Source organism: Aotus nancymaae, unplaced genomic scaffold (assembly GCF_030222135.1).
Source record: "Aotus nancymaae isolate 86718 unplaced genomic scaffold, 86718_ANA_hifiasm-v0.15.2.pri h1tg000089l, whole genome shotgun sequence".
In the NCBI taxonomy this organism is placed as follows: Eukaryota; Metazoa; Chordata; class Mammalia; order Primates; family Aotidae; genus Aotus; species Aotus nancymaae.
In genome coordinates this window covers 3,194,764-3,222,297 of record NW_026988504.1, presented here as the reverse complement: position 1 = coordinate 3,222,297, position 27,534 = coordinate 3,194,764, and the positions used below count along the sequence as shown (strand labels likewise).

The 27,534-nt window shown below is 53.3% G+C and overlaps 2 protein-coding genes across 5 annotated transcripts in view; one reads left to right on the top strand and one right to left on the bottom strand.

Moving 5' to 3' along the window:
• Positions 1-14,142, bottom strand: part of TBC1D16 (TBC1 domain family member 16) — a 93,962-nt gene extending 79,820 nt beyond the window's left edge. For 3 of the 4 annotated variants that reach the window (XM_064369186.1, XM_064369188.1, XM_021670943.2), the window contains exon 1: positions 14,092-14,142. The gene's annotated coding sequence lies outside the window, so the exon portion shown is untranslated. The remainder of the gene's footprint in view (positions 1-14,091) is intronic. The other variant, XM_064369187.1, reaches the window with a different exon arrangement.
• Positions 14,143-14,921: 779 nt separating this feature from the next.
• CCDC40 (coiled-coil domain 40 molecular ruler complex subunit) overlaps positions 14,922-27,534 on the top strand; it is a 62,812-nt gene continuing 50,199 nt past the window's right edge. Inside the window, exons 1-7 of the mRNA XM_064369183.1 lie at positions 14,922-14,950; positions 16,396-16,459; positions 17,009-17,662; positions 22,342-22,465; positions 24,920-25,089; positions 26,212-26,295; positions 26,370-26,589. Of these exons, the coding sequence (XP_064225253.1) occupies positions 14,922-14,950; positions 16,396-16,459; positions 17,009-17,662; positions 22,342-22,465; positions 24,920-25,089; positions 26,212-26,295; positions 26,370-26,589 (1,345 nt within the window). The remainder of the gene's footprint in view (positions 14,951-16,395; positions 16,460-17,008; positions 17,663-22,341; positions 22,466-24,919; positions 25,090-26,211; positions 26,296-26,369; positions 26,590-27,534) is intronic.

Genomic DNA, 27,534 nt, shown 5'->3' with positions numbered 1-27,534 from the left:
ACTCCACACTTTAATACATAAATCTTCATCTGTATCCTCATTATTTCCAGGATCACCGTTTCCCCAGGAGGATAAACTGGACCCCAATGCCTATTGCCCAGTGGGTTCTCCAAAATGTAAGTGTGCTACCAGGCATTTAAATCTCCACCAGGTTCAGAATTGAAAAATGGTGTTCTGGCCAGGCACAGTGGTTCACACCTGTAATTTTCCAACAATTTGGGAGGCCAAGGCAGGAGGGTCGCTCAAGCCCAGGAGTTCAAAACCAGCCTGGGTAACATAATGAGATCCCACCTCTACAAAAAATTTAAAAATTAGCTGGGTGCGGTGGCGAGTGCCTGTAGTCCCAGCTACTTGGGAGGCTGAGGTGGATCACTTGAGCCCAGGAGGATGGACCGAGCAGGACTGCACCACTGCACCACACCCTGGGTGACCGATTATCCTGTATTTATTAGACACTTGTGTTCACCTGTGAATTATCTGTCAGTGTGCTTTGCCAATTTTTCTGCTGGGGTAGTGGAATTCTTAATATTTTTAACACAGAGTTTGAGCTGAGATGGAATTTTCATTGATACGTAAGAACTCTTTATATAGCAAAGATCATTATCCTTCGCTGTATTTGCTGCATGTGTTTCTCCTAACTTGTTTGCCTTTTATTGATATTATCTATCTTGACATACAGAAGTTTTAAACTTTTATGTAAACTGATGGTAACTTTTTCTTAGTGATTTCCTTTATGACTTTTATACTTAATATAATTCCTTACAAGCTAAAGATCTTTAAACATCGGTCTATATTTTCTTCTATGTTCAATGAACCACCACGCCCAGCTAATTTTTGTACTTTTTTTAGTAGAGACAGGATTTCACCGTGTTGGGCAGCCTGGTGTCGAACTCCTGACCTCAGGTGATCTGCCCGCCTCGGCCTCCCAAAGTGCTGGGATTACAGGTGTGAGCCTCCGCACCCAGCCCTGTTTTTTGTTTGTTTGTTTTGCTTTGGTTTTTTTTGAGACAGAGTCTCACTCTGCCACCTAGGCTGAAGTGCAATGGCACAATCTTGGCTCACTGCAACCTCCGCTTCCCGAGTTCAGACTATCCTCCTGCCTCAGCCTTCCATGTAGATGGGATTACAGGTGCCCGCCATCATGCCTGGCTAATTTTTGTATTTTTAGTAGAGATGAGGTTTCTCCACGTTGGCCAGGCTGGTCTCGAACTCCTGACCTCAGGTGATCTGCCTGCCTCGGCCTCCCAAACTGCTGGGATTACAGGTGTGAGCCACCGTGCCTTGCCAGGGACATTTATTATATAAAACTTTATGGACAATTTTAAGAGGTGCCTTGGCCGTGACCTGGACGCCTGCGTGGTTGGGCTCACATCATGATCCACACCCTCTCGGCTGCTCCCACACTGCACATGTGACAAACACGAGTGTAAGACCTGTGGTTCTCACACTATAACATGCTCTGGTGAGAGTAACCCTCGTCACAGGCAAGGTTTAGCGCGAGATGGACAGGTGGGGTGGTTTTAACTTCCTCCCCTAGGTTGCCCCTCCACCCTGCCGAATAAAACACGTTTTCAGAAATTCACAGGACGTCCCTTCCAGAGACCAAGCCCAGCAGCTCCTCTCCCCTCGATGGGCAGGCAGCCCTCCAGGGGTACTGCCAATGGGCTCTGGTGACGGCTGTTGGGGGCTACCACGGGACCGTGTCAAGGTGGCCAATGCCCTCCATGCCCTCCTGATGCCCCGCAGTCTCGGTGCGACCACCGTTTCCCATGAGCCTAGGGCAAGCTCACCCGAGATGCTTCCCTGCAGATGCCCAAGACCCCTGTGGCCATTTCTCCCCGGATCTCAATTCTGCTTTGCATGGCCGCTGCTTAAAGAGATGGTCAGTGCCACCTGGTCCTTCCGGAGGTTCCTCACCTGGGTGCAGGCCAGGAGGAAGAACCACTTCCAGGCTCCCGGCTCAGGGAGTGGCTGCGGTGGCCCCGCTCCCTCGTGGCCCGCCTAGACCCCCCGGGGGCTTCCCTTCCCCCCGCCCAGTCACGGTCACAGCCACGGCCACAGCCACGGTCACAGCCACGGTCACAGCCGAGTGTGTCCAGGCTGCCCTCATCTCCCCGCAGGCGTCTCCAGCCATGGTGTGAATTTCCATTCAGGCTCCAAAATCCACCTTGGCAGCGCCCTCATTCTGCAGCTCCACCGTGTCCTCCAGCCAGGGAAGAGAGATCTGAGTTTAACCCGACCCTGTCAGAGGAGGGGGAGGAAAGAGCTCCTGGGACAGGGCTCCCAGGCCCCTCCAGGACGAGGCAGGAGGAACACACACAGCAGCTAAGGATGCACCCCTTGGGGAGTGCGGGTGAGACCCAACTCCCGCAGGGAGTGCGCGGGGCCCAAATCCCTCTCCAGCCAGCTAGGGAGAAGCGGCTTCCAGCGACAAAGCTCAGCTTTGGGCCAAGCAGCCCTTCCCGGCGCTACCCACAGCCCCCCACAGCCCCCACCCCAACCAGAGGCCCCATCTGTGACCCACCCGGCAGGGCTGCAGGGGGGCGCGCCCCTCGGACCCCCAGCCCCGTGGAGATCCCAAACCCATGGCTGCTGCTCCCGCCCCAGAGGAGTCGGAGGCCGTGTGTGTGCACTCACCACATGTGTGCACCCACCACACACACCAGACACACTACACACACATCACAGATACACACACCACACACCACAGACACACACGCCATAGACACACACACCATAGACACACCACACACAACACACCATAGACACATACTACACACTACACACACATCATAGACACACACACCACACACCACACACACCCATAGACACACACACCATAGACATACACACTACATACACACCATAGACACACAGGCCACATACGACACACTATAGACACATACGCCACACACAGCAGACACCAGACACACACACCAGACACCAGACACACACACCACATACCATAGACATACCACACACATGCCACACACCATAGACACACACACACCATAGACATACACACTACATACACACCATAGACACACATACCACACACGACACATCATATACACACATGCCACACACACCACACACCAGACACACACACCACACACATACCACGTACCATAGACATACCACACACATGCCATACACCATAGACACACACACACCATAGACATACACACTACATACACACCATAGACACACATACCACACACGACACACCATAGACACACATACCACACACGACACATCATCATATACACACATGCCACACACACCACACACCAGACACACACACTACATACACACCACACACATATACCACACACACCATCGATACACACTGTAGACACACACCACACAAACACCATAGATACATACAACACACATCACAGGGACACTGCATAAACATCATAGACACATACGCCACACGCACCATAGGCACACACCACACACACAACCCCACAAGCACACACTACACACATGCACCATATATACGCGTTACATAACATTCCACATATACCATAGACACACACACACCACAGATGCACACATACTATGACACACAGAGGCACACACACTATGACACACACCTCATGACACACACACACCATGAAACACACATACACCATGACACGCATACACACACCAGACACACACACCATAGATACACCATGACACACACACAAACACACACTATAGACACATACACCATAGATACACCATGACACACACCACAGACACACACACCATAGACACACACACACACACACCCCATGACACCCACCATGAACAGACACCCTCTGCCCAACCAGCTTTGCCTCCGTTCTCCACCAGCACCAGTGTTGACCCCCAGCCACTGCCTGGCCCCACTCCTTCCCAGCTGCCTCCAGGATTAGGGAAGCCCCAGGTGGATCCAGGGCCGCAGGAGCCTCCCTACCGAGCCCCACGCTGGGCTGTCCTGGGTCCGTAAACACATCTCAGCCACCTGTCACCGAGCGGCAGGAAGTTCGGGCACTGTGAGCTGGAGGGGGACGCGCGTGGGCTCTGAGGGCTGAACAAGGGGCCTGGCAAATGCCCCCCAGAGAGCCCTGGAGAGCCTTGCAACAGCCCTGTCTCCTGGGCTTCAGGGCCTGCCTGCTGGGAGAACCCCTCTGCTTGGAGCACCCCCCTGCTAGGAGCAGCCCCCTGCTTGAAGCACCCCCCTGCTAGGAGCAGCCCCCTGCTTGAAGCACCCCCCTGCTAGGAGCAGCCCCCTGCTTGAAGCACCTCCCTACTTGGAGCACCCCTCTGCTTGGAGCACCTCCCTGCTAGGAGCCACCCCTCTGCTTGGAGCAGCCCCCCGCTTGGAACACCCCCCTGCTTGGAGCACTTCTCTGCTAGGAGCACCCCCTTGCTGGGAGGACTCCCCCGCCAGGAGCCACCCCCGCTAGAAGCACCCTCCTGATAGAGTGCCAGGCACTAATGGCCACTGGCTTGTCCAGGACAGTGGGCTCTGGTTCACTTCTGTCCCTTGGTTGTGTCCCTAAGAGCCAGGGACCATGGAATGTTCACCTGGAGGTGTCACACAGTTCCTTCCTCACACAGCAGGAACAAAGGTGCAGAGAATGGCATCCAGCCCTCCTTAAGGACTCTGGATCCATGAGACAGGAAGCCCCACAGGAAAGTGGCGGCCCCCGCTCCCCCATCTCGCCACACACAGCACTGCACCTTCTGCTCATTCTTCTGCAAACCTACAACTGCTCTAAACAATAAAGCCCACCACTTGGAAACTGCACACGGCTGTTTAAAGCAGCTTTACTCGTGATTACCAACACCTGGAAGCAACCGAGATGCTCTCCAACAGGTGAATAAATAAACAAACTGTGGTCACCCAAATACTGGAGTATTATTCACTACTAAAGAGAAAGGGACAGCTGGGCATGGTGGCTCCCACCTATAATCCTAACATTTTGTGAAGCCAAGGTAGGCGGATCGCTTGAGGTCAGGAGTTCGAGACCAGCCTGGCAGATGCGGTGGCGAAACCCCATTGCTAATACAAAAATCAGCCAGGCGTGGTGGCGTATGCCTGTAATCCCAGCTACTCAGGAGGCTGAGGCACAAGAATCGCTAAACCCGGGAGGTGGGGGTTGCAGTGAGCCAAGATTGTGCCACTGCACTCCAGCCTGGGTGACAGAGCGAGACTCTCTCTCCAAAACAAACACAGTCATCTTCTGGGGGAGGGGAGAATCTATTAGCTTAAAACAGAAAGAGGCTTGAGACCAGGAGGCTTGCATCCAAAGAGGCCTGGAGGAGGCGTGGACGAGGGTGGAGCCGTGTGGACCAATGCAAAGAGCAGGCAGGGTCAGAGACCATCTGGTTCCTGGACTGAGAGCCCGGCTTGTCTGATGCGAGAGTTTCCTAATGTCCTTGGCTCTGCAAGACGCACGACTTTGAATGGCCTTTGCTCATAGTGCTGCAGAGCAGTTTACACCCACGACCTTAGGGACCTAAGTGACCTGGTGTCCTGTGGGGTCTGAGGTGAACAAAGATAACCATTCATCCCGGGAGGCAAGGGAGCTGGATGTCAGAAAGCCTGCCCCAGTATGGAGCTCAGAGCAATGGGGACACCCAGGTCCCCTTCTGCAGGCTGGGGCTCTTCCTGAGGGCCAGATGCCTTCTCATGAGTACACAAACAGAGGCGGGGGCACCCAGCAGAGCTCCTACGACACCAAATGAGTGAACACGGGGAGAGAGCGAGGCCTGCGGCAAAGAACAGACACCAGGCTTCTCCAGTCTCTCGGAAGGACTCAGAATTCATCAAAATAGCAACGCAAAATGCTCAAAGCACCCTGTGAGGATTACTACAAACCCCCTCCCCAAATCCTGAGAGATGAAGATGGATAGAGAAGACGCTAAGGAGGCCGGGCATGGTAGCTCGTGTCTGTAATCCTAACAGTTTTTGGGAATCCGAGGAGGCAGATTGTCTGAATCCAGGAGTTCGAGACCAGCTTGAGCAACATGGTGAAACCCTATCTCTACAAAAAATGTGAAAATTAGCTGAGCATGGTGGAGTGTGCCTATGGTTCCAGCTACTCAGGAGGCTGAGGGAGGATCACTTGAACCCAGGAGTTCAGGCCCAGCCTGGGTGACATGGAGAAACCCCATCCCTACAAAAACATTTTAAAAATTAGCCAGGCTTGGTGGCCTGTGCCTATAGTCTCAGGAGGCTGAGGTGGGAGGATCACTTAAGCCTGGGAGGTCGAGGCTGCAGTGAGCTGTCATTGTGCCACTGCACTGCAGCCTGGGTGACAGAGCAAGACCCTGTCTAAAAAAAAAGAAGAAGAAGAGGCCAGGTGCGGTGGCTCATGCCTGTAATCCGAGCACTTAGGAAGGCAGAGGCGGGCAGATCACTTGAGGTCAGGGGTTCGAGACCAGCCTGGTCAACATGGCAAAACTCCATCTCTACTAAAACTACAAAAAGCAGCCAGGCCTGGTGGTACATGTCTGTAATCCCAGCTACTTGGAGGCAGGAGAATCACTTGAACCCGAGAGATGGAGGTTGCAGTGAGCCGAGATCACATCACTGCACTCCAGCCTGGGCAACAGAGCGAGACTCCGTCTCAAAAAAAAATAAAAGAGGGAGGCAGCTAAGGGCAGATCCTTGGCAATGAGAACCCCATTCCCCTCGAAGGCATCCACTTTATATTTGTTTTTGAAACGGTTATGTCCTTGTCAGTTTGTATTTTCGGTTATAAGCTCCTGAGCGCGTGACACCCCCATGGCATAATAATGTGCCTCCCGGAATGCCATCTTCATCAAGGTTCTATGTGCCTTGTTTTTGTTGATGGAAAGGATAGCAATGCCAGCTTGGCAGTTGGCACAAAGAATTCACAGATGGAGTGAGGCCAGGATCTACAACTTGCATCTCAGCTTGAGTGTACAAAAAAAAAAAAAAAAAGCCAGGCAGTGACTCCTGCCTGTAATCCCAGCACGCTGGGAAGCTGAGGTGGGCAGATCACCTGAGGTCAGGAGTTCAAGACCAGCCTGGCCAACATGGTGACACCCCGCCTCTACTAAAAATACAAAAATTAGCTGGGTATGATGGCCCGCGCCTGTAATCCCAGTTGCTCGGGAGGCTGAGGCAGGAGAATCGCTTGAACACGGGAGTTGGAGGTTGCAGTGAGCCAAGATGGTGCCACTGCACTCCAGCCTGGGTGACAGAGTGAGACTCTGTTTCAAAAAAAAAAAAATTTAGAAGAATGATTTTAAAAGGCAAACAGTAAAAGGGCCGGTGCTGGTTCTGAACCATCAGAACGGGACACGATATCTACTTGATTTCTGTGCTACACGAAGCCACTGGTGGCAAGTAGGTAGGGCCGGATTTCTGCAAAATAGGCCATTGTGTAATTCAAGAGGAAAGATCAACTTGGTCATCCCTCAACAAAAATACACAGGCTCATTAAACAAAAAACTCTGCAGAAACTCCTCCACCAGGCATTCTTTCCCAGAAGCCTGCAGCTCTTTAAGAATCAGAGCACCTTCGAGGACCATGGAGTCTCAGCGCCTGCAGCCGGTGGGGGTGTTAGACTCGTGATAAAGGTAGCTGAAGTCTGCTTCCAGGACAAGAGCGCTTTGAGGTGGCTGGAATAGGGGGAGCTGCCTGCAAGGGAAAGATGTGGGAAATCCCAGGAGCCCCAGGAAGAGAGGGGAGGGCAGGGGAGGAGACGGGCAGCGGACTTCTTCTTTCACAACGCTGTTGGGAACTGGCGAGGCTGCTGGGTTGGAGCTGACACAGGGCGCAGCTGTGGACCTGCTGTTAACCACACATGGTCCTTTTCCCTCCCCTAGGAGCCACGTGGCCACTGAAACTTGGCCTGGAGCAGCCAGAGATTTTGTGACTCACTGTGTGAGAGGTGGGGGTGGGGCCTTCTCTAGGAAATATTTACAGGGCATGAGGTTAAGACATCTGTTACCCAAGATTATTTCCCAAGATTTGGGTGATTTATACCCTAGAAAAGAGAGTCCTCCTCAATGTAGAAAGTGGCAAAGTCACGAGAAAACCAGAAGTGAACAAACACAGATAAGGAAATGACACGACGTTCTCCCCTCTTGTATCCTTCTGCAAGCCCTCATCCCGTGCGCAGGTGAGCTTCCCGTGGCTGCCGTGACAAATGGCACAAACTTAGTGTCTAAAACAACACAAATGCATGAGCTTGCAGTCCTGGGCCTGAAGTCTGGAATGGGTCTCAGGGGGCTAAAGTCAGGTGTCAGCAGGGCTGGCTCCTCCCGGAGGCTCTAAGGGAGCGTCTGTTTTCTTGCCTCTTCCAGCTTCTAGAGGTCGCCCGCACTCCTTGGCTCTCGGCCCCTCCCTGCATCTTCAAGGCCAGCAGCGGCAGTCCTTCTCACACCTCATCTCTCTGACCCTGACTCTGCTGCCTGATCCTGCGATGGCACCAGGCCCACCCAGATAACCCAGGACCATCTCCCATCTCAAGGTCAGCTGATGAGCCACCTTAATTCCGTCCCCAACTTTAATCCGTGGCCAGGTAACCTAACATATTTACAAATTCCCTGGATTAGGACATGGGCATCTTTGGGGGCCATTCTTCTGCCAACCACACCAAGCTGAGGACACTGTAAGGAGCTGGGGGGCCTCCAACCTGCTCACCCACTGACTGTGAAGCCCCCACGCAGAGTGACTGCTATTTAAGCAGTAGGGTGAGGGCCACGGCCTAGAGCTGCGGAGCCGAGCACGCCTGGGCCCCGACGTCCCTGAGGGCAGGGAGAATGGACACAGGAGAGCTGCAGGCTGGTGACCAGGACCTGCCCTCAGAGCTGCCTCCAACCAAGGCCTGGGTTTCCTGTTCTGGCCTAAAGGGCTCCATCAGTTCCCAGACAGGAAAACAAAAAGAACAGAGGTGCAAAAGTCTCTTCCAGAAACCTCCTGGAGGTAGCCTGGAGCCACCAGGGGAGAGGTATCGCCCCTGCCTCTTCTCTTGCTCATTCTGTGCCGTGCACTGACCTCAGAGCCACCTTGGGTCAGGGGCCAGGATGCAGCGGTCAGCAGGACAGACCTGGTCCTGGAAACCCATGGAGCTGGCAGTTCCCACTCACCAGAGGGACGCAGCTCAGGCTCACTAGTGACAGGCAGGGGCAGAGGTAGGCAGGGTGTGGAGGCCACGGGCGAAGCCCACAGCAGATTATTCCCCTGGCCGTGTCCCCACCACGCTGCTCAGGAGCAAAATGCACTGAGCCCGGTCACCTGCCACGTGGCCAGCAGAAACTGGTTCATCTGCTTTGCCCTGAAAGCCCAAGCAACAAAGAACAGGGAAACGACAACATCGTATTCAACACAAGCCAGACACACGCAAACAAGGATCGCGCTCCCCCTCCCCCTGGAAAACATCTGCTGCTGACATGCCTTGGATGAGGCCTGAGCTCCCGCCACCTGCCCAGAGCCAGGCAGGGGCCCTGCGCATCTTTCTGGGAACCCCTGGCTTTGCAGGTCAAAGGGTGATATGGAGTCCTGCAGGCAGCCGGGCTCAGGCCCCAGTCCCCAGGCAGCAGGGCTTGGGGAAGGAAGCTCCTTCAGTCTCATCACCAGGATAAGCCCCTGCGGGGCCGCCATGACTTCTCCTTGCAGTTGTGCTGAACTTCAAGTTACAGGATTAATTCAGAAGACAAAGACACTGGCTGCACACAGAAGCCACGTTCAGGACGCACCCAGAAAGGCTGGGCCCAAAGATGAGCCTCTACGCAGAAGCGAGAACAGGACAGCAAGCTGTATTTCAAATGAAGGAACTAAGGCTTGGGGCATTCACTGCAGTGCTGGGATCTTGGACCATAGGGAAACAAGACCCTGTAACCGGACGGGACCGTGGCCGAAACCGTGGTGAGGGAAGACCCGGTGGCCTGTGTGGCTGTGACTCTCCCTTTGCAACTGTCCAGCGGTCTCCCCGACTAGCACCCACTCCCCGGAAAACCCCAAAGCCTCTGCCCCCGAGGAGAGACCACCTGCCATTTCTGCACCCTTGATGGTAAGTTTCAAAATCTGATTTTCACCCCAAAGAGCCAAGGAAGTCAGGCCTGGGAGAAGAAAGTCAACTCAGAGGTGAGCCTGGATCTCGGACCAAGGCAAGACTAAGCCCAAAGGGTAAGGGAAGACGCAGACCCAGCCGGGAAACCAAACACCGCCCGCAGGCTGGCTCAGGAACCTCCCACTTCTGTGCGGTCCTGCAAACACCGACGCCTGAAGTTTCTCACCACCTGTGAGTGAAGCGGAGCGAATGCATCACAAAACTAAACTCAGATTGAGAGGACATATTAACAACACCCAAAAGCAACACAACTGATCCCGCTTAGAGAAAGCATTTTAGTTAGAGAAAATAAAAGGCAAAAGGCTGCCAAATGACGTCTGTAATGTACGCCCTTCCCCTCACTTCCAGAAGGCTAAAGCCATGACCAACTGTATCAGACCACTGAATTCAGGCTCACTCAACGTGCAAAGCATCCCACAGCTGAAGCAGGCAAGCGGCACGGATGCAGGCTTGGCACCTGCAGTACGCTGGCTTCACTGTGGCCAATCTAGAGCACCATGGAGAAAATACTGCCACATCTCAGCGTCGGCAGCCATACAGACCAGCAGACACAGGCAGCATCCCCTTCCAACACCTGCAGACTCACTGCCCAAGGCTCAGCAAGAGAAGGACAGGCCGCCCTGGCCGGACAGTGGATTTCGATTCTTTCTCTTCTCTTTTCTGTTATTCACATGACGGAAGCCACCTCGAGCAGACATCAAACTTAGTCTTCCAGTGGCCCGATTTCTCTCATCCTCTGAGGATGGTTATGTAAGTTCCGAAGACAGAGTAAAGAATGTATTTCAGATCAGATGCCACAGACAGCTCATAAAAGCGGATTTATTAGAGATGCAAGACCAGGTGCTCGAAGGACAGGCAGGAGAAAAACACTAATAAAGCCAATAGGATAAAAAACACCACCGCGGATGTGAATGGAAAAAGGCTGCCCACATCTTCGCCCCGTATTTTTGGGAAGGTACAAACTTGTGCTCTCTCCTGTGCGCTGGCCTCATCAACAACCGAACGTAATGCAAATGCAATAAAAATGATGTACAATGCACAATTCCACCATAAAACCACCCTCTGTCCCTGTCACCTTCACATCCCAGGGCCCTCCCCGCCCACTGCCTAATGCTGGATGAAACGAAGTAGCCAATCTTACAAGAGAATTTAGGCCTGTGACAAAATCAGGGTCCCTCAGCCAGGGAAGAAGGGGAGCTAAAATCCTCACGGGAGATGGTGTTGCCAAGCAACCTGATCAGCTCTGCTCCCCACAGCATCCTGCAGGGACCCAGCCCCCAGGGAAGGTAGAGATAAGAGTGCAAATACGCACAAATGGCGAATTCTACGTCTGCCTGGAGTCGCTTTCCACCTGATGGACCACGTGAATGCGGAGTGGGGAGTCAAAGCACAAACACAAAATGTTTTGTGTCAATCTAGTCAAATGTGGGAAATCCAAATAATGGTCATCAGGTATCAACAGGAATTTAAGATGTGTCAGGAATTCAATGCTTCCCAAAATCCTTGCGCCGAGTCTTTGAAGTAGGTAGTGCTGTTATTCCTGCTTCACAGATGGGGAAATTAAGGCACTGAAGTACTTGCCAGAGGAGTTGGGTTTTTTTAGTGTTTTGGTTTTTTTTGAAACAGAGTCTCACTCTGTCGCCCAGGCTGGAATGCAGAGGCTGATCATGGCTCACTGCGGCCTTGACCTCCCGGGCTCAAGCTATCCTGCCACCTAGCCTCCCAAGTAGCTGGGACCATAGGCACTCACCGGCGTGCCCGGCTAATCTGTTCACTTTTTGTGGAGATATGGTCTCTCTAGGTTGCCCGAGGTGGTCTTGAACTTCTAGATTCAAGTGATTCTCCCAAGTACAGGGATTACAGGTGTGGGCCACCACGCCCGGTCCAGGGTTGCTATTTGAACACAGCAGTCCATCTTTCTAGGCCATGTTCTTAACCACTGCACCTTACTCCCCAAAACTGCGGGCCGTGCAATTGTAGGTAGGTTCTGCAAACTCAACGCCTTTATCCTGAAGCCTGGGGGTTGCTTTCCAGACTAAAGTGAACTGAGATTAGCAGCTAGTGGGGACATGGGATTAGTCCCACCTTCCTGCACTTTTATCAAGCACTTGGCAGAATGTCTGTATATGAATGGTGGGCACCCACCACATGAAAGGAGGCAGTGGTACAATGGTTTTCTGGAGCTGGGATGTCCTGGGCCTAAGGCCTAGTTCTGACACTCTCAGCTGCATGAACTAGGGGCAGTTACTTCTCTAAGTATCACTGTTCCCATCTGCAAATGGGCATAACTGCAGTCCTCACTTCATGAGCTTGTTTTGTGGGTTAAGTGAATGCATGCATGATGATTAGGAACTACTAACACAAGTCACCATAATTGCAAGAGGATTAAATAATTCCACAAATAAAAACTTGCTTTTTTTTTTTTTTTGAGACACATTCTTGCTCTGTCACCTGGGCTGGGGTGCAGCAGCACATCTCGGCTCACTGCAACCTTCGCCTCCCAAGTTCAAGTGATTCTCCTGCCTCACCCTCCCGAGTGGCTGGGATTACAGGCTGGCGCTACCACGCCGGGTTAATTTTTGTATTTTTAGTAGAGATGCGGTTTCACCTTGTTGGCGAGGCTGGCCTCGAACTCCTGACCTCAGGTGATCTGCCAGCCTTGTCCGTCCTCCCAAAGTGCTGGGATTACCGGCATGAGCCACAGTGCCCAGGCATAGAAACTTTCTTTAGCCACAGTCTCACCATTAAAAATGCCACTTACAAAAAAATATTTGCAACAGAAAACACAACCACCACACTCAGGATACAAACAGGAGCCATTCATGAACTTCGTAGTAATACTAAAGTTACTCCTCACTTTACTCTTCATTTGCAAAAGCTTTCGTGGTTCTTAAAAGTATTTAGTATTCACCAATTTTACTGTTAACGTTTCTAATGAGGATTTGCTAAAACTGAGGCATGGATTTGAAAAAGTGCTCTGCTCGATCGGTAACAGATTTGGAATGGAATCCCCAGCGCCCAGTCTTTGCACCCACCCTCTGGCAACATGCTGCCTCACGTGAGCATCTCGAAGGCCGATTTCCCTTTTTATTCCAGGTAAAAGAATTAGGTGTCCTCGGTAGAAAAGAAAGTAGATCTTCAGGCTCAAGTCGCAGAGGCTGGCCAATCAGCCCAGCTTCTCATATGAACTCGACCCAGGCAGTAGAACAAACTTCACCATAAGGAAGGCAAGACTAACTTTTGTTATGTCTTTTCTATTCATTTTCTATTTCTGAATCGAATCTGAACTACTTTGTGGCCAACGTGCAACACCAGCTTCCCAGGGTAGGAATCACAGGATTTCAGCACCCAGCGGCTTCCGGCAGGATCCCCTAGGTTACGTTTAGCAATCTTCAGTTGCCTTTTTTTTCTTTTTCTCTTTCCTTCCTTTCGTTTTTTTTTTTTTTTTTTTTTTCTTTCCAAAGGAAAGAACAAGGGAGGCGAGCCCAGGCGGAACGGAAGTGAGTATCCCGACACGCGGATCTCAAGCAGCCCAGACCACCGAGCCCTACAGGCCGGGAACGCTGAGCGCGCGCCGCTGGGGAGACGCACACTTCAGGGGCTGTGTGGGCGCGCGCTGGCACCCCACAAGTTCCCATGCCTCTGCTCCGCCGATCCAGCCAGACAAAGACCGCAAGTTCCCCGGCCCACGGCTCCAGGCAGGCGGGGACCAGTCTCCCCGGATTAGGCCCGTTCCGGGCCCCCGGCGCCCTCACCCGCCGCGGGGGGAGTCCCCGGGTGCCCCTGCGTGATCTGGGTCCTCCCGCAACGCTCCCGCTCCTGCTGGCGCCCTGCGCCCCGAGGACTGCGGCCGGACCCCGGCCCCTCCCCGGTCCCGCGGCTGCAGGCCCACGCGCCCCACGCGCCTCGCGCGCCCCCGCCCCAGCTCCGCCTAAGAGCCCTGCCCGGGACTCCGTGGACCCCTCGGACCCCGCGCCCGCGGCCCCGTCCGGGCCCCGATACCCACCCGGGTCCCGCTGCGGGGGCCGGATTCGCGCCGGCTCTGAGAGCCGCCACCGTCCCCTCCGCCGCCGCCGCCGCCAGTGAGGCGCGGCGGGGCGGGGACGCGCGGGGAGGCCCGGCCCCCGGCCCGCCCCCAGACCCGCCCCCGGCCGGGTTTCCCGCCCGCCTTCCGGCCCAGCCCGGGGCACAAGCCCCTCGTTCACGGCTGGCCCTCCCTCAGGCCTCGCCGCGCCCCGGCCTCGGGGACTGTGCCCCGGCCCGAGCCCCGCGCCCCCGGGTTAGACACAGGGCCCCTCGGACGCTCCGCGAGCGCGCTCGCCCTCCGCCGCCGCCCCCTACAGGGAAATTTCGGAAATTTCTCCTGTTTGGGGCTGGGAAGGGACGACACCCTCGGGAAGACCCCCCGGGCGTCCCTACTTCCCAAGGAGTCTCCGTAGGACCCCTGGAGAGGAGCACCGGAGCCCCCAGGGCCGGAGATGGAGAAGCGCGCCAGGCGCGGGGCACCCGGCCCCCGGCACCCCAGCCCGCCGGCCACTCCAGGGCGCTTAGCAGTGCGGAGTCCCCGGGTGCCTGGCCGGTCCCTCCAGGGCCTCGAGACGCCCGCTGGGCGCACGCAGACGCCGCTGTCGCTTTACAGAAACGGAGTGCAGGCGAGGCGGGACCCGGGCGCAGAGAGCGATCGAGGAAATGCACGGTCGTGCTCTGATCATTGTAGTCTAAGGGATGACACCTCGGAGGTGGCACAAAGGCCGCGCCGCCCCGGAGGCCCCCGCCGTCGCCGCGCGCGTGGTCCTGGCCCCGCCGGATGTTGACAGCGTCGCCTAGCAACGGGAGATGGCGGAGCTGGGAGGCGCGGCAGGCGGGTAAGCGGGGTCGAGGGGCCGCGGGTCTTGGAGCCGCCAGGCCGCGCTCCCCGGTCACCGCTCCTGGTGGCCCCCGCGTCGCCCCCTGCCTCGCCCCTTCGCCTCCACTGCCCCTTCCTCTCGCCTGTGTCCTCCCTTCTCTCGCCGTTTTGCTGGCCTTTCCCATCCACCGCGTTCATGCTCCCCCACCCCCACCAACCCTTCTCACTTCCCCCCTCCTGGCCCTTTGTCCTCTCCCGGCCTTCCTCTTTCCGCTACTCTAAGCGCGCGACTCCGTCTCAAACCCGGGGCCGCTGGCTCTGCAGTCACCATGGCAACCACTCTGCGTGGCGGTCCCCGCGCGGAGCCCTCCTAAGAGCAGAGGGCCCTGCAGGGCGCGGGTCTGTCGGATGCCGCCCCTGACCTTGCGCCTGGGCCACTCGCTGTGGCCAGAGACCAGGCCGGTCCCGCTCCTCCCTCCTGCAAGGACGGATCCCCTCTCGCCGGCTTGGGGGGTGACCCGCGATGGGAGGGGTCCCTGCGGCTACGCGGCCCCGCGATGGACCGCGGTCACCCTCCTGGGGCCTGGGTGAAAGCACTGGGCGCTCACAGGGAGGGCGGCTGGGTGAAAATCCACCCACCTCTGCCACCCGGCCTCTGCTTACTTAGGCTGTTTAAAAGGATAGAAACAATTTGAAAAAAATTGGCCTTTTTACCTTAGACACTTCCATATTCTTTCATTTTTTTTAAGGTGGGTCTGTAGGTACTGACACAGAAAGACTAAAGGTATTAATAAAATGATAGGCGTGAATGTAAAACGGTAGGTGTAGTTTGATCTCTAATCAAGGGTGTGTGTGTGTTTAGAGCACAGAAAAAAAAATGTTGAAAGACTGTAGTCCTAAATATTACCGATGATTATCTTGGGAAGGAAAGGGAGGACCACAGGAAACTGTCACTGTCTGTCTTGAAGGTATCTGTATTCCTTTGACTGATAAAAATAGGTTGGATCTTTAATTTTTAAAAAAAGCAATATATATATATATATATAATGTGAACCACGGCATCCTTGTGCTACATAAATCATGGAGAAACTCAAGGTCCCTAGAACGCTCGCCCTGATCACGCTACTTTCTCTGCTATCTATTTCTTTTCCCCGGTTTCATCCCAAACACAAGTTATATTTGAGATGACTTTTCTGGGATGATCTAATCCTGCTGTTCCTTCAGTGTTTTATGAATTATATTTTTCATTCATTCATGGAGCTTTGCATTTGTGGCACCTCTGCCACCGGACAGGCAGGAACTAGTGCTGTGGTTCCTGAAAAATAGGACCAAGTCGTGACAACAGCCTGCAGGGGAGGCAGAGAAGTAAGAGTAAATAAAGAGACAGGCGGAATTCAGGAGGCGGACAGTGCCGAGAAAAGAAAACCGTTGCTTGAAACTGTTCAATTGTTTCTCTAAAACCAGGTCTCATCCGGAAGAAGGATCGGCTTCTGGCGGAGAGAAGGAAGGGGATGATGAAGGCGACATGGTAAAATTCCCTGTGGGAAGTTATCCTGGGCTTGTGTTTACTAGAATTAAAGAGAGTTAGAGGCCAGGCACGGTGGCTCACGCCTGTAATCCCAGGATTTTGGGAGGCCAAGGCAGGTAGATCATCTGAGGTTAGGAGTTTGAGACCACCCAGGCCAACATGATAACACCCCGTCTCTACTAAAAACATAAAAATTAGGCAGGTGTAGTGGTATGCACCTGTAATCCCAGCTATTCGGGAGGCTGAGACAGGAGAATCACTTGAACCCAGGAGGTGGAAGTTGCAGTGAGCCAAGAACATGCCATTGCACTCCAGCCTGGGCGACAGACTGAGACCCTGTCACCAAAAAAAAAAAAAAGAAAGAAAGAAAAGAAAAGAAAAGAAAAAAGAAAGAACAGATACATTGAAGCATGAAACATGATCTCTTAGTGATGATGAGAAGGGTATAAATGCAGTTTTCCTGTTGGTATAATTACGCTATAAAGAATAAAACCTCACAAGGTCCTTTAAACTTTGTTTCCTGATTTTTTTCCTGCCTCACCTCTGCAGGGGTCACCACTAGAGAACAACAATGGCCAGAAAAGTGAAGAAACTGTTGGTAGCACAGAGCGCCCTGAAGAAGTCACAGCCCCAGCGGAAGCTGCAGTTGAAGAGGAGGTCAAGGCTGAAGTTGAAGGAACTGTTGGTAGCACAGAGCGCCCTGAAGAAGTCACAGCCCCAGCGGAAGCTGCAAGTGAAGAGGAGGTCGAGGCTGAAGTTGAAGGAACTGTTGGTAGCACAGAGCGCCCTGAAGAAGTCACAGCCCCAGCGGAAGCTGCAGTTGAAGAGGAGGTCGAGGCTGAAGGGGACGTTGCAGTCAAAGAGGAAGCCACAGTGGAAGAGGAAGAGGAAGAGGAAATTGAGTCCTACGGAGACGCTGAAAGCGAAGAGGAATATTCCTTTATGGAAGCGGCATCCCCCAAAAGGGAAATGAGCGCCACAGCTGTGACTTACTCATATTTCAGTCCTCCTGGGGAACCGCCCGGAGAGGAGTCATATGAGAGGGCTAGCGGGGAGGCTGGTCTCGAAGGCTCCCACCCAGAGGCCACAGGTCCATCAGAATCCAGAGAAGGAAGGGTCACCTCTGCAGAGCCATCCGACGGAGTCTTAGGCCCGTCGGTGCAAACGGGCCAGGTCACCCCTGGGCCAGCAGTGGGCAGATTGGTGAGTAGCCCTGAGTTCTGTTTTGTGCCAGTATCTCACAGCCCACAGGGTTTGTCACCCTATGCAGGGAACTTGAGGATAAACTGTAAATACAAATTGCAATCCCTGTTAGAAATTTCTCAGCAAGGCCAGGTGCGGTGGCTCACACCTGTAATCCCAGCACTTTGGGAGGCCAAGGTGGGTGGATCACCTGAGGTCAGGAATTCGAGACCAGCCTGGCCAATATGGTGAAACCTCATCGCTACTAAAAATATAAAAAATTAACCAGGCATAATGGTCCACACTTGTCCCAGTTACTCGGGAGGCTGAGGCAGGAGAATCGCTTAAATCCAGGAAGCGGAGGTTGCAGTGATCTGAGATCGCACCCCTGCACTCCAACCTGGGCAACAGAGTGAGACTCCATCTCAAAAAAAAAAAAACAAAAACCAAAAACGAAGAAAGAAGACTATGTTTTCCTTTTTAGTTAGTTAATCTGGTAGATTACATTGACTGATTTTCAGAAGCAACCCTGCATTCTGAGATAAACACGGGGAGCGCTTTGGGGCGATGTGAATGTCCGTTCCTCATCAAACCCTCGGTTTATTCGTATTCTTCCATCTGCATAGACTCAGGGCTCTCGTGTGATTCACTGGGTTATAACACATTCTGTCATTATGTAATGTTGATGCTCAGCTTGGCCAGTGAGAGCCACTGAAAGCAGCTTTTGTGCCCTCCGAGGCGCCTCCATCCTTCTGTGAGGACTCCCTTGCTTTCTGGCATAGACTGCCCAGCCTCAGAATCAGACATTCCTCCAGGAGCCCTGTTTCTGTTAGTGGAAAATAGAACTTAGAAGGTATGACTTGGATGCTGGGGTCCTCGTGGACGCTGGCGTGTCACTGTCCCCAGGCCCTCTCAGTGGCAGGAGGTAGGGTGTGTGCTTGTACAGACTTCCTCCACACTTACACACGCACCATGTGCGCAGACGTACACTCACATCTGTATTTATTGGCATCCATCCCCACCCCGGCCTTGGCTCACAACATACCTCTAATTCCATCTCACCTCCATAAGGGATCCCTCCCGATTTTCTCCTCTTCCTTTTTTTTTTTTTTTTTGAAACAGAGTCTCACCCAAGTAGCTGGGACTACAGGGACTCACTATCATGCCCGGCTAATTTCTGCATTTTTTGTAGAGAGGGGGTTTCACCATGTTGCCCAGGTTAGTCTCGAACTCCTGGGCTCAGTCAGTCCTCCCGCCTCGGTCTCCCAAAGTGCTGGGATTACAGGCATGAGCCACGGTGCCTGGCCTCCTCTTCCATGTTTGTAGCTCCTTTCTCCCACAGGGAGGAGCCTCTGCCGTGATCCTTACTGTACTCACTGACGCGGTGGATCCCCCTGCACGTCACCAGCTCCTACTTTCACTGCCATGGCTGCCCCGCCCCCAGCATACTTAGGTTTCAATTGTTCTGGAAGGGGAGATAGGAGTGTGGAAGGGAGGTGGGGGAAGAGGATGCTTTATACTTCCGAGCTCTGACTATGGGCTAGACTCTGTTCCCTACCTGGATCTGTGTTGTCTCAGAATCCTGACAACCCTGCAAGGTAGGAACTATGATTGTGCCCATTGTACAGATGAGGAAACTGAGGGGTGAAAGGTCACTGCATCGTCACACAGCTGTTGTGGCAAATGGTAGTTTCTTGTTTCAAAGCCACCGTTCTGAATCACAAAGCACCCATCCCTCCCGCTCACCTACCCTGGAAACCTCAAAGACTTTCTAAAAGTCACTTTGGAGAATCGCTTGGTTCAGTATTTGGTGAGCCCTAATTAAGTTTTATGATCACAAGGGACAAATATAAAATCAAAACCACTTTTAAGAATTTATCAACAACAACAGGCCAGGCGTAGTGACTCACGGCTGTAATCCCAGTACTCTGGGAGGCCGAGGCAGGCCGATCACTTGAGACCAGGAGTTCGAGACCAGCCTAGCCAACATGGCGAGATCCCCATCTCTACTGAAAATACAAAAATCAGCCGGGTGTGGTGGTGCCTGTAGTCCCAGCTACTCAGGATGCTGAGGCACAAGACCCACCTGAGCCTGGTGGGTCAGAGATTGCAGCGAGCCAAGACCATGCCGCTGCACTCCAGCCTGGGTGACAGAGGCCCCATCTGGAAAACAACAACAAAATGAATGTCTTCACCTCTGTTGAAGTGAAGTCTAGGTCACTTGTTGAGCTGTCAACCCACTTCCATCCTTGGGCCTAGTTTCTAGAAAATACACTGGGAAGCCGTTTGCAAACACGACTGAACAAAGGGCAAGGATGGCCTCTGAGCAAGCCCTGCTGCCCCGCTCCCCCGGCTCTCGGTCTTTAGAGTAGGACAGCGTGGGTGGGAGTGGCGTCCAGGTGTGTGTGTGGACGCCCAGCAACCTCTCCTTAGGCGAAGCCCCTGCTGCACACTCTGGAGATGGGCGTTGACCCTGGGCTCCCGTTAATGTTGTTACGGTTCCAGATGCCTCAGAAATAGTTTCTAGAGTCAACACCATCTGAGGAAGCGCAGGGAGGCCGTGCATGGGCTGGAGGCAGAGGCAGCCGGGGCTGAACGTACCCGGGGCTGCCTGTGCAAACTCTTTAGCATCTGTGTGGCTGCCTCCCACTGTGGATAACAGAAATGACCAGAACCTGACGTGTGGGTTTTGGCAAGGGCGGCGTGAGATGAGCTTTGTAACACCGTGCTGTTGACGGGCAGCCGGACCCTGACTTACCATCTGTTCTTACCAACATCCATCAGTTCATCATCAGCGATCGTTATTGTCAGTAGGAGTAACTGCGAAAGTCTCTTTTAAAGCTAAAATGGAGGCCGGGCGCGGTGCTGATGCCTGTAATCCCAACACTTTGCGAGGCCAAGGCGGGTGGATCACTTGAGGCCTGGAGATCAAGACCAGCGTGGGCAACATGGTGAAACCCTGTCTCTACTAAAAAATGCAAAAATTAGCCAGGTGCGGTGACGCGCACCTGTAATCCCAGCTACTCGGGAGGCTGAGGCACAAGAATCGCTTGAACCCAGGAGGTGGAGGTTGCAGTGAGCAGAGATCATAGCCCTGCACTCCAGCCTGGGCAACAGAGCAAGACCCCATCCCAAAAATAAATCAATAAGCAAACAAGTAAATAAATAAAGCTAAAATCGAGCCAGGCGTTTTTATGAAAGGAAGACATTTTCTTATGGAAATTTCCCTAAAGGGGGCTGCTTTGAAAGGAGAGAAGAGGAAACAGTCCCCTTGGGAGACCCTGGCCCGGAGCCGAGGCTTTCCTGCATGCTTTCATGAAGAGGGTGCTCAGACAGGTGGTTTCCATCCTCGTGGTGCCCGGCACGTGGGAGCAAAAGATCCCACGACCCACGCGTTCTCAAGCCCGCGTGTTTATACTTAGCCACAGATCCAGACAGGCAGAAACCAGTCCTTTATTATTACTGTGATTTTTGTAGAGTAAGGGTCTCACTCCGTCGCCTCGGCTGGAGTGCAGTGTTGCAATCATAGCTCACTGCAACCCCCAACTTCTGAGCTCAAGTGGTCCTCCCTCCTTAGCCTCCAGAGTAGCTGGGACTACAGGCGCACACCACCACACTGGTCTAACTTTTTAAATATTTTATTTATAGATGGGGTCTTGCTATGTTGCCCAGGCTGGTCTCAAACTCCTGGCCTCATTCAGTCTTTCCGCTTTGGCCTCCCAGCGTGCTGGGATTACAGGTGTGAGCCAGGGAAACCTCTTCTGAAGTCCCTCCGCGGGGACAGTTAGTTGTTTTCCACTTAACATTTGTGAAAGTCAAATGATCTTTATATCCAAATGATTTCCTATTACTTTAACAATTATGTTAAATTCTGAGCAATGTATCATCCTAAATAACAAACAGAGGAAGGTTCTGTAAAGGAAAATGATATTTATTTGGGGATAGGGCATTGCAATGGGAATCCGGGCTCCATAGTAAACTGTTTGTGTTCAGAAGATGAAAGTTGATACAGGAAAAATGAGGAGGATTACATCATTGTTTTGCAATAATTCTCCTTGGCTGTAAGGATGAGTGACAGGGTGGCATCAGTCCAAGTTTGCACAGGCAGTTGCTGGGTAGCTGTCCTTGCAGAAGTGTTTTTTTTTTTTTAAGGGTTATGATGACCTTTGTGCAACGTTGTGGGTTTTGCAGACTATTTTGTGATAGCTTTTGTTATGAGAAATCCTTCCCTTAATGGCTTTCCCCAGCTCTGTTTTTCAGGAGTTTTTTTGGGGTTTTTTTTTTGGAGATGGAGTCTCCCTCTGTCACCCAGGCTGGAGTGCAGTGGTGTGATCTTGGCTCACTGCAGCCTCTACTTCCCAGGTTCAAGTGATTCTCCTGCCTCAGCCTCCCCAGTAGCTGGGATTACAGGCGCGCACCACCTCGCCTGGCTAATTTTTGTATTTTTAGCAGAGACGGGGTTTCACCATGTTGGCCAGGCTGGTCTCGAACTCCTGACCTAAGGTGATCCACCCTCCTCGGCCACCCAAAGTGCTGGGATTACAGGCGTGAGCCACCACGCCCGGCCAGGTTTTTTCTAAACACAGAGGTGTCTATATTTTGATTCTGACAACTTTCACAAAGGTAATGAATTAAGATTGAATAATCCCTCAGTGACCATTCAGCCCTTGTTGACTGAGTTTGTGTTGTTCTTCCCGTAGTCGGGGTCCACAGAGGAGCCCCCGCCGAAGGTCTTCCCGACGGGCGCGCAGCACCGCTTCCGGCTGAGCCAGGGGAGCAGCATGGAGTCCTCAGACCTGGAGGAGTTCTTCTCGCTGGAGCCAGGTGCCGTCCCCCCGCCAAAGTCGCCCTGCCCTGGCAAGGAGCCCCTGCACCGCCCCTTCCGTGCAAGTGACACCACTCGGGTCACGGGTTACCCGTTTTCCGTGTGGCTGTGAGCTGAAAGATAAAAATGTTAGTAACGGATATGGATAACACTTACTGGGCACTGACTGTTTGATCTCATTGAACCCTAACAGTGACCGGTGAAGTAGGAGCCATTCTCTATTTTACAGGCAGGTCCCCTAAGGGCATGAAGGCACTGGTCCAATTAGGTGGCAGAACTCGGCCTTCGCCGAGATTCAGCGATGCCCAGCCCCATCCCCTGATGGCCACTTCTCGCTGCCTCCTGGTCTCAGAGGGAGGAGGGCTGTGACAGAACCCCCAGGCCTGCGTCTGTCTGTGAACTTTCAAAGGCTTCCAGAACCCCTGTCTTCTTACGTAGTCCTGGCATCCCAGCGTTGTGGACGTGGGAGGGCAGATCAGGAAGTTGCAGATTCCCTGTGATACTGATGTGCAGCTGGTCCAAAACCTTGCATTACTTGCAAGTGACATGAAAACAGCACGTATCTAAATTAGTAAAAAGCAGGCTGGGCACAGTGGCTCACCCCTGTAATCCCAGCACTCTGGGAGGCTGAGATGGGTGGATCACCTGAGGTCGGGAGTTCAAGACCAGCCTGGCCAAAATGGTGAAACCTCGTCTCTACTAAAAAATACAAAAATTAGCTGGGTGTGGTCATGGACTCCTGTAATCCCAGCTACTCAGGAGGCTGAGGCAGGAGAATCACCTAAACCTGGGAGGCGGACGTTGCAATGAGCGAAATCAAGCCACTGCACTCCAGCCTTGGCAACAAGAGTGAGACTCTGTCTCAAAAACAAACAAACAAAAAACAAAAAAACACAATTAGCCAGTCATAGTGGTGTGTACCTGTAACCCCAGCTACTCGTCACTCCTGAAGGAGTGAGGGAAGCTGAGGCAGGAGAATCGCTTGAACCCAGGAGGCAGAGGTTGCAGTGAGCCGAGATTGCACCACTGTACTCCAGCCTGGGCAACAGAGCAATACCCTGTCTGTAAATAAATACATAAGTAAAAAATATAACAGGGATCTCTGCAACTTGGAAGCATGGAAAAGCCAAAACTAGAGCCTCATTTATTATTTCCTTTCTTTTGCAGTCTCTGTTTTTTTTTTTTTTTTTTTGAGACAGAGTCTCTCACTCTGTCACCAGGCGCCAGGCTGGAGTGCAGTGGTGTAATCTCGGCTCACTGCAAACTCCACCTCCTGGGTTCAAGCAATTCTCCTGCCTCAGCCTCCGAGTAGCTGGGACTACAGGCGCACACCACCATGCCCAGCTAATTTTTCTATTTTAGTGGAGACAGAGTTTCACTATGTTGGCCAGGATGGTCTGGATCTCTTGACCTCATGATCCACCCGCCTCGGCCTCCCAAAGTGCTGGGATTACAGGCATGAGCCACCGCGCCCGGCCTCTTTTGCAGTCTTATCAGCTGGTTCACATTTTTTTTTAAATTCAGGCTGGGTTCGTTGGCTCACGCCTGTAATCCCAGCACTTTGGGAGGCTGAGGCGGGTGGATCACAAAGTCAGGAGATTGAAACCATCCTGGCTAACAAGGTGAAACCCCATCTCTACTAAAAACACAAAAAATTAGCTGGGCATAGTGGGGCACACCTGTAGTCCCAGCTATTCGGGAGGCTGAGGCAGGAGAATTGCTTGAACCTGGGAGGCAGAGGTTGCAGTGAGCCAAGATTGCTCCACCGCACTCCAGCCTGGATGACAAAGCAAACCTCCGTCTCAAAAAAAAAAAAAAATTTCAAATATAAGCTATTAGTTAAGTGACTATCTTTCTATCCACTGTTTATGTATAAAAAAGCCTCTCAAAAATAATTTCCTTCCTGCCTACCTTTAAAATGGGACCCTTCTCTGGAATGTGTTGAGTCTGTGAACAGACGATGCAGTGAATGATGTTTCTGACCCACAGGACGTTCGGATGCTTTTCTGTCACTTTCCCATCATGCTGCCTGAGGCATGACAGCCGCTGTGCCATTGATGCCCCAGAATAGAATCACTGAGCCTTGGCCGGGCGTGGAGGCTCACCCCTGTAATCCCAGCACTTTGGGAGGCTGAGGCAGGCAGATCACGAGGTCAGGAGTTCGAGACCAGTCTGGCCAATATGGTGAAACCCTGTCTCCGCTAAAAATACAAAAATTAGCCAGGCGTGGTAGTGTGCGCCTATGGTCCCAGCTACTCAAGAGGCTGAGGCAGGAGAATCACTTGAACCCAAGAGGCGGATGTTGCAATGAGCGAAGATCGTGCCACTGCACTCCAGCCTGGGTGACAGAGAGAGACTCTGTCTCAAAAAAAAAAAAAAAAAAAGAATCACCGAGCCTTCTCTCCAGCAGCTCTGCAATGGTGTCTCTGTCCCTCCCCCATTGACCCCCCCAGGGGAGCCCGGTGCCCACCCCAGGGAAGAAGGCCTGCCAGAGTCCTGGGACCAGATCCAGCAGTCCAGCAGCGAGGAAGGGGCCGTGGCGGAGAGAACGGAGTCCGAAGGGAGTGTCGAGGAAGCAGAAGACGAAGAAGGGTCCCAACGGGTGGTTTTGGACCCGGACCACGTAAGGAAGCCTTCTCAGGTTTTGCTTTTGCCTACACAGATGGAGAGTGACGCAAGCCGCTTTCTCTGCCTGCACCGTGGCCCACTCCTGATCCTGAATCCTGTCCTTGTATCTCTCCCGTTCACTGCACCATTGATCGGCGCTGTTTGACCTGCGCCTTCATAGGGTAGTCTCCTTCGTATGCCTAAGGCCTGTGTTTCTCAGCCCCAGCACCACCTCCCCCTGGGGCTGGGTCATTCTGCTCTGTGCTTTGCGTGGTATTGAACAGCAACCCTGAGCCCCTACACCACTACATGCCAGGAGCATCCCCCCTTGGTTGTGACCATAAAAAATGTCTCTAGGCCAGGCGCGGTGGCTCACACCTGTAATCTCAGCACTTTGGGAGTCCAAGGCGTGTGGATCACCTAAGGTCAGGAGTTCGAGACCAGCCTGGCCCACATGGTGAAACCCCGTCTCTACTTAAAATACAAAAAAAAAAATTAGCCAGGCGTGATGGCAGGCACCTGTAACCCCAGCTACTTGGGAGGCTGAGGCAGGAGAATCGCTTGAACCTGGAAGGTGGAGGTTGCAGTGAGCCGAGATCGCGCCATCGCACTCCAGCCTGGGTGACAGAGCGAGACTCCACCTCAAAAAAAAAATGTCTCCAGTCAGTGCCAAATGTTGAGAGTGTGGGTAGGGGGTAAAAGTGCCCATCTTGGGAGCCACTGCCTTGATGGTACCAATTGGATCACAGCTCCCTGCCCCACCCACTGGCAAGGGGAAAGTCAGATGTTGGTTTCATTCAGCCATCAGGAAAGCTGCAGAGCTCCAGGAGCTGCAGGAAGATGCTGGGGCTGCATGGGGACGTTGTCTCCCCAGACCACTGCTCCGCCCCACCCTCTGGCCCAGCTCACCGTCATTTTGCCAAAATATGCACCCAGCTCTGCAAGTACCTGAGATGAGACCATGAGGTGCCTTTAATTTGTGGCTTCCAGAGTATGAGTCCCAAGGAGAAGCGGGGAGCCCTCCGCATGGAAGTCGTGTGTGCCCCGCCAGAGGGAGACCTGTGGCCACCTGGCTGAGCCCTGGGAGGGGCAGGAGGGCAACCAGGAAGGTAACCGCATGTGCTTTTCCGTTTTCTAGCCCCTGATGATAAGATTCCAGGCTGCCCTGAAGAACTACCTGAACCGACAGATCGAAAAGCTGAAACTGGACCTTCAAGAGCTGGTGTGTATCCGTCCAACCTCCCGCCCCGGCTGGATGCCTGCGTCCTGGTGACCCTGCTTCCCTGTTTGGTCCAGGTGGTGGCCACCAAGCAGAGCCAAGCCCGGCGGCAGGAGCTGGGGGTGAATCTCTACGAGGTGCAGCAGCACCTGGTGCACCTGCAGAAGGCGCTGGAGAAGAACCACGACCACCACTCACTCGTGGTGAGGGAGCGCAGGCAGGAGGAGGAGGAGCTGCAGACCGCGCGCGCGCTCTACGCCAAGACCCGCGCTGCCGCCAATGAGGAGCGCAAAAAGCGTAAGGCAGCCCCGAGGCCCCACACGCCACTGGGTCCTGGAGGGGTTTCCCCAGGGTCGTCCCCACATGCCATGACCAGGCACCTAGAATAGGAAGATGTGGCTGGGCACGGTGGCTCACACCTGTAATCCCAACAACACTCTGGGAGGCCGAGGCTGGCAGATCACGAGGTCAGGAGTTCAAGACTGGCCTGGACAAAATGGTGAAACCCCATCTCTACTAAAAATACAAAAATTAGCTGGGCATGGTGGCGTGTGCCTGTAATCTCAGCTACTCAGAAGGCTGAGACAGGAGAATTGCTTGAACCGGGACCCGGGAGACAGAGGTTGCAGTGAGCCGAGATCGTGCCACTGCACTACAGCCTGGGCTACAGAGCGAGACTCTGTCTGAAAAAAAAAAAAATTAAAAAAAAAAGAAGGAAAAGTAAGATGTGTGTGTGTCCTGGAGGGGTTCCCACCCTTTTTAGGAAGGGAAGGCACATAAATATCTTTTTTTTTTTTTTTTTGAGACAGAGTTTCACTCTGTCACCCAGGCTGGAGTGCGGTGGCGTGATCTTGCCTCACCGCAACCTCTGCCTCCTGGGATCAAGCCAGTCTCCTGCCTCAGCCTCCTGAGTAGCTGAGATTACAGGCACCCGCCACTACCCCTGGCTAATCTTTGTGTTTTTAGTAGAGATGGGATTTCACCATGTTGGCCAGGCTGGTCTTGAGCTCCTGACCTCAGGCAATCCACCCTCCTCGACTTTCTAAGTGCTGGGATTACAGGCGTGAGGCGTCGTGCCCAGTCATAAATACGTTAAATGGCACCTGCAGGGCAAAGCAGCAAATGCTGAGGCTGCTAACGGCCGTGGTGTAGAGACTCAAAACCGGCAGAGCTCGGAGTGTAGGCAAGACCAGGAGGCGGGAGCAGAGCAGGCGTGCTGGGGTTTGGACAGGTGCGAGCTGG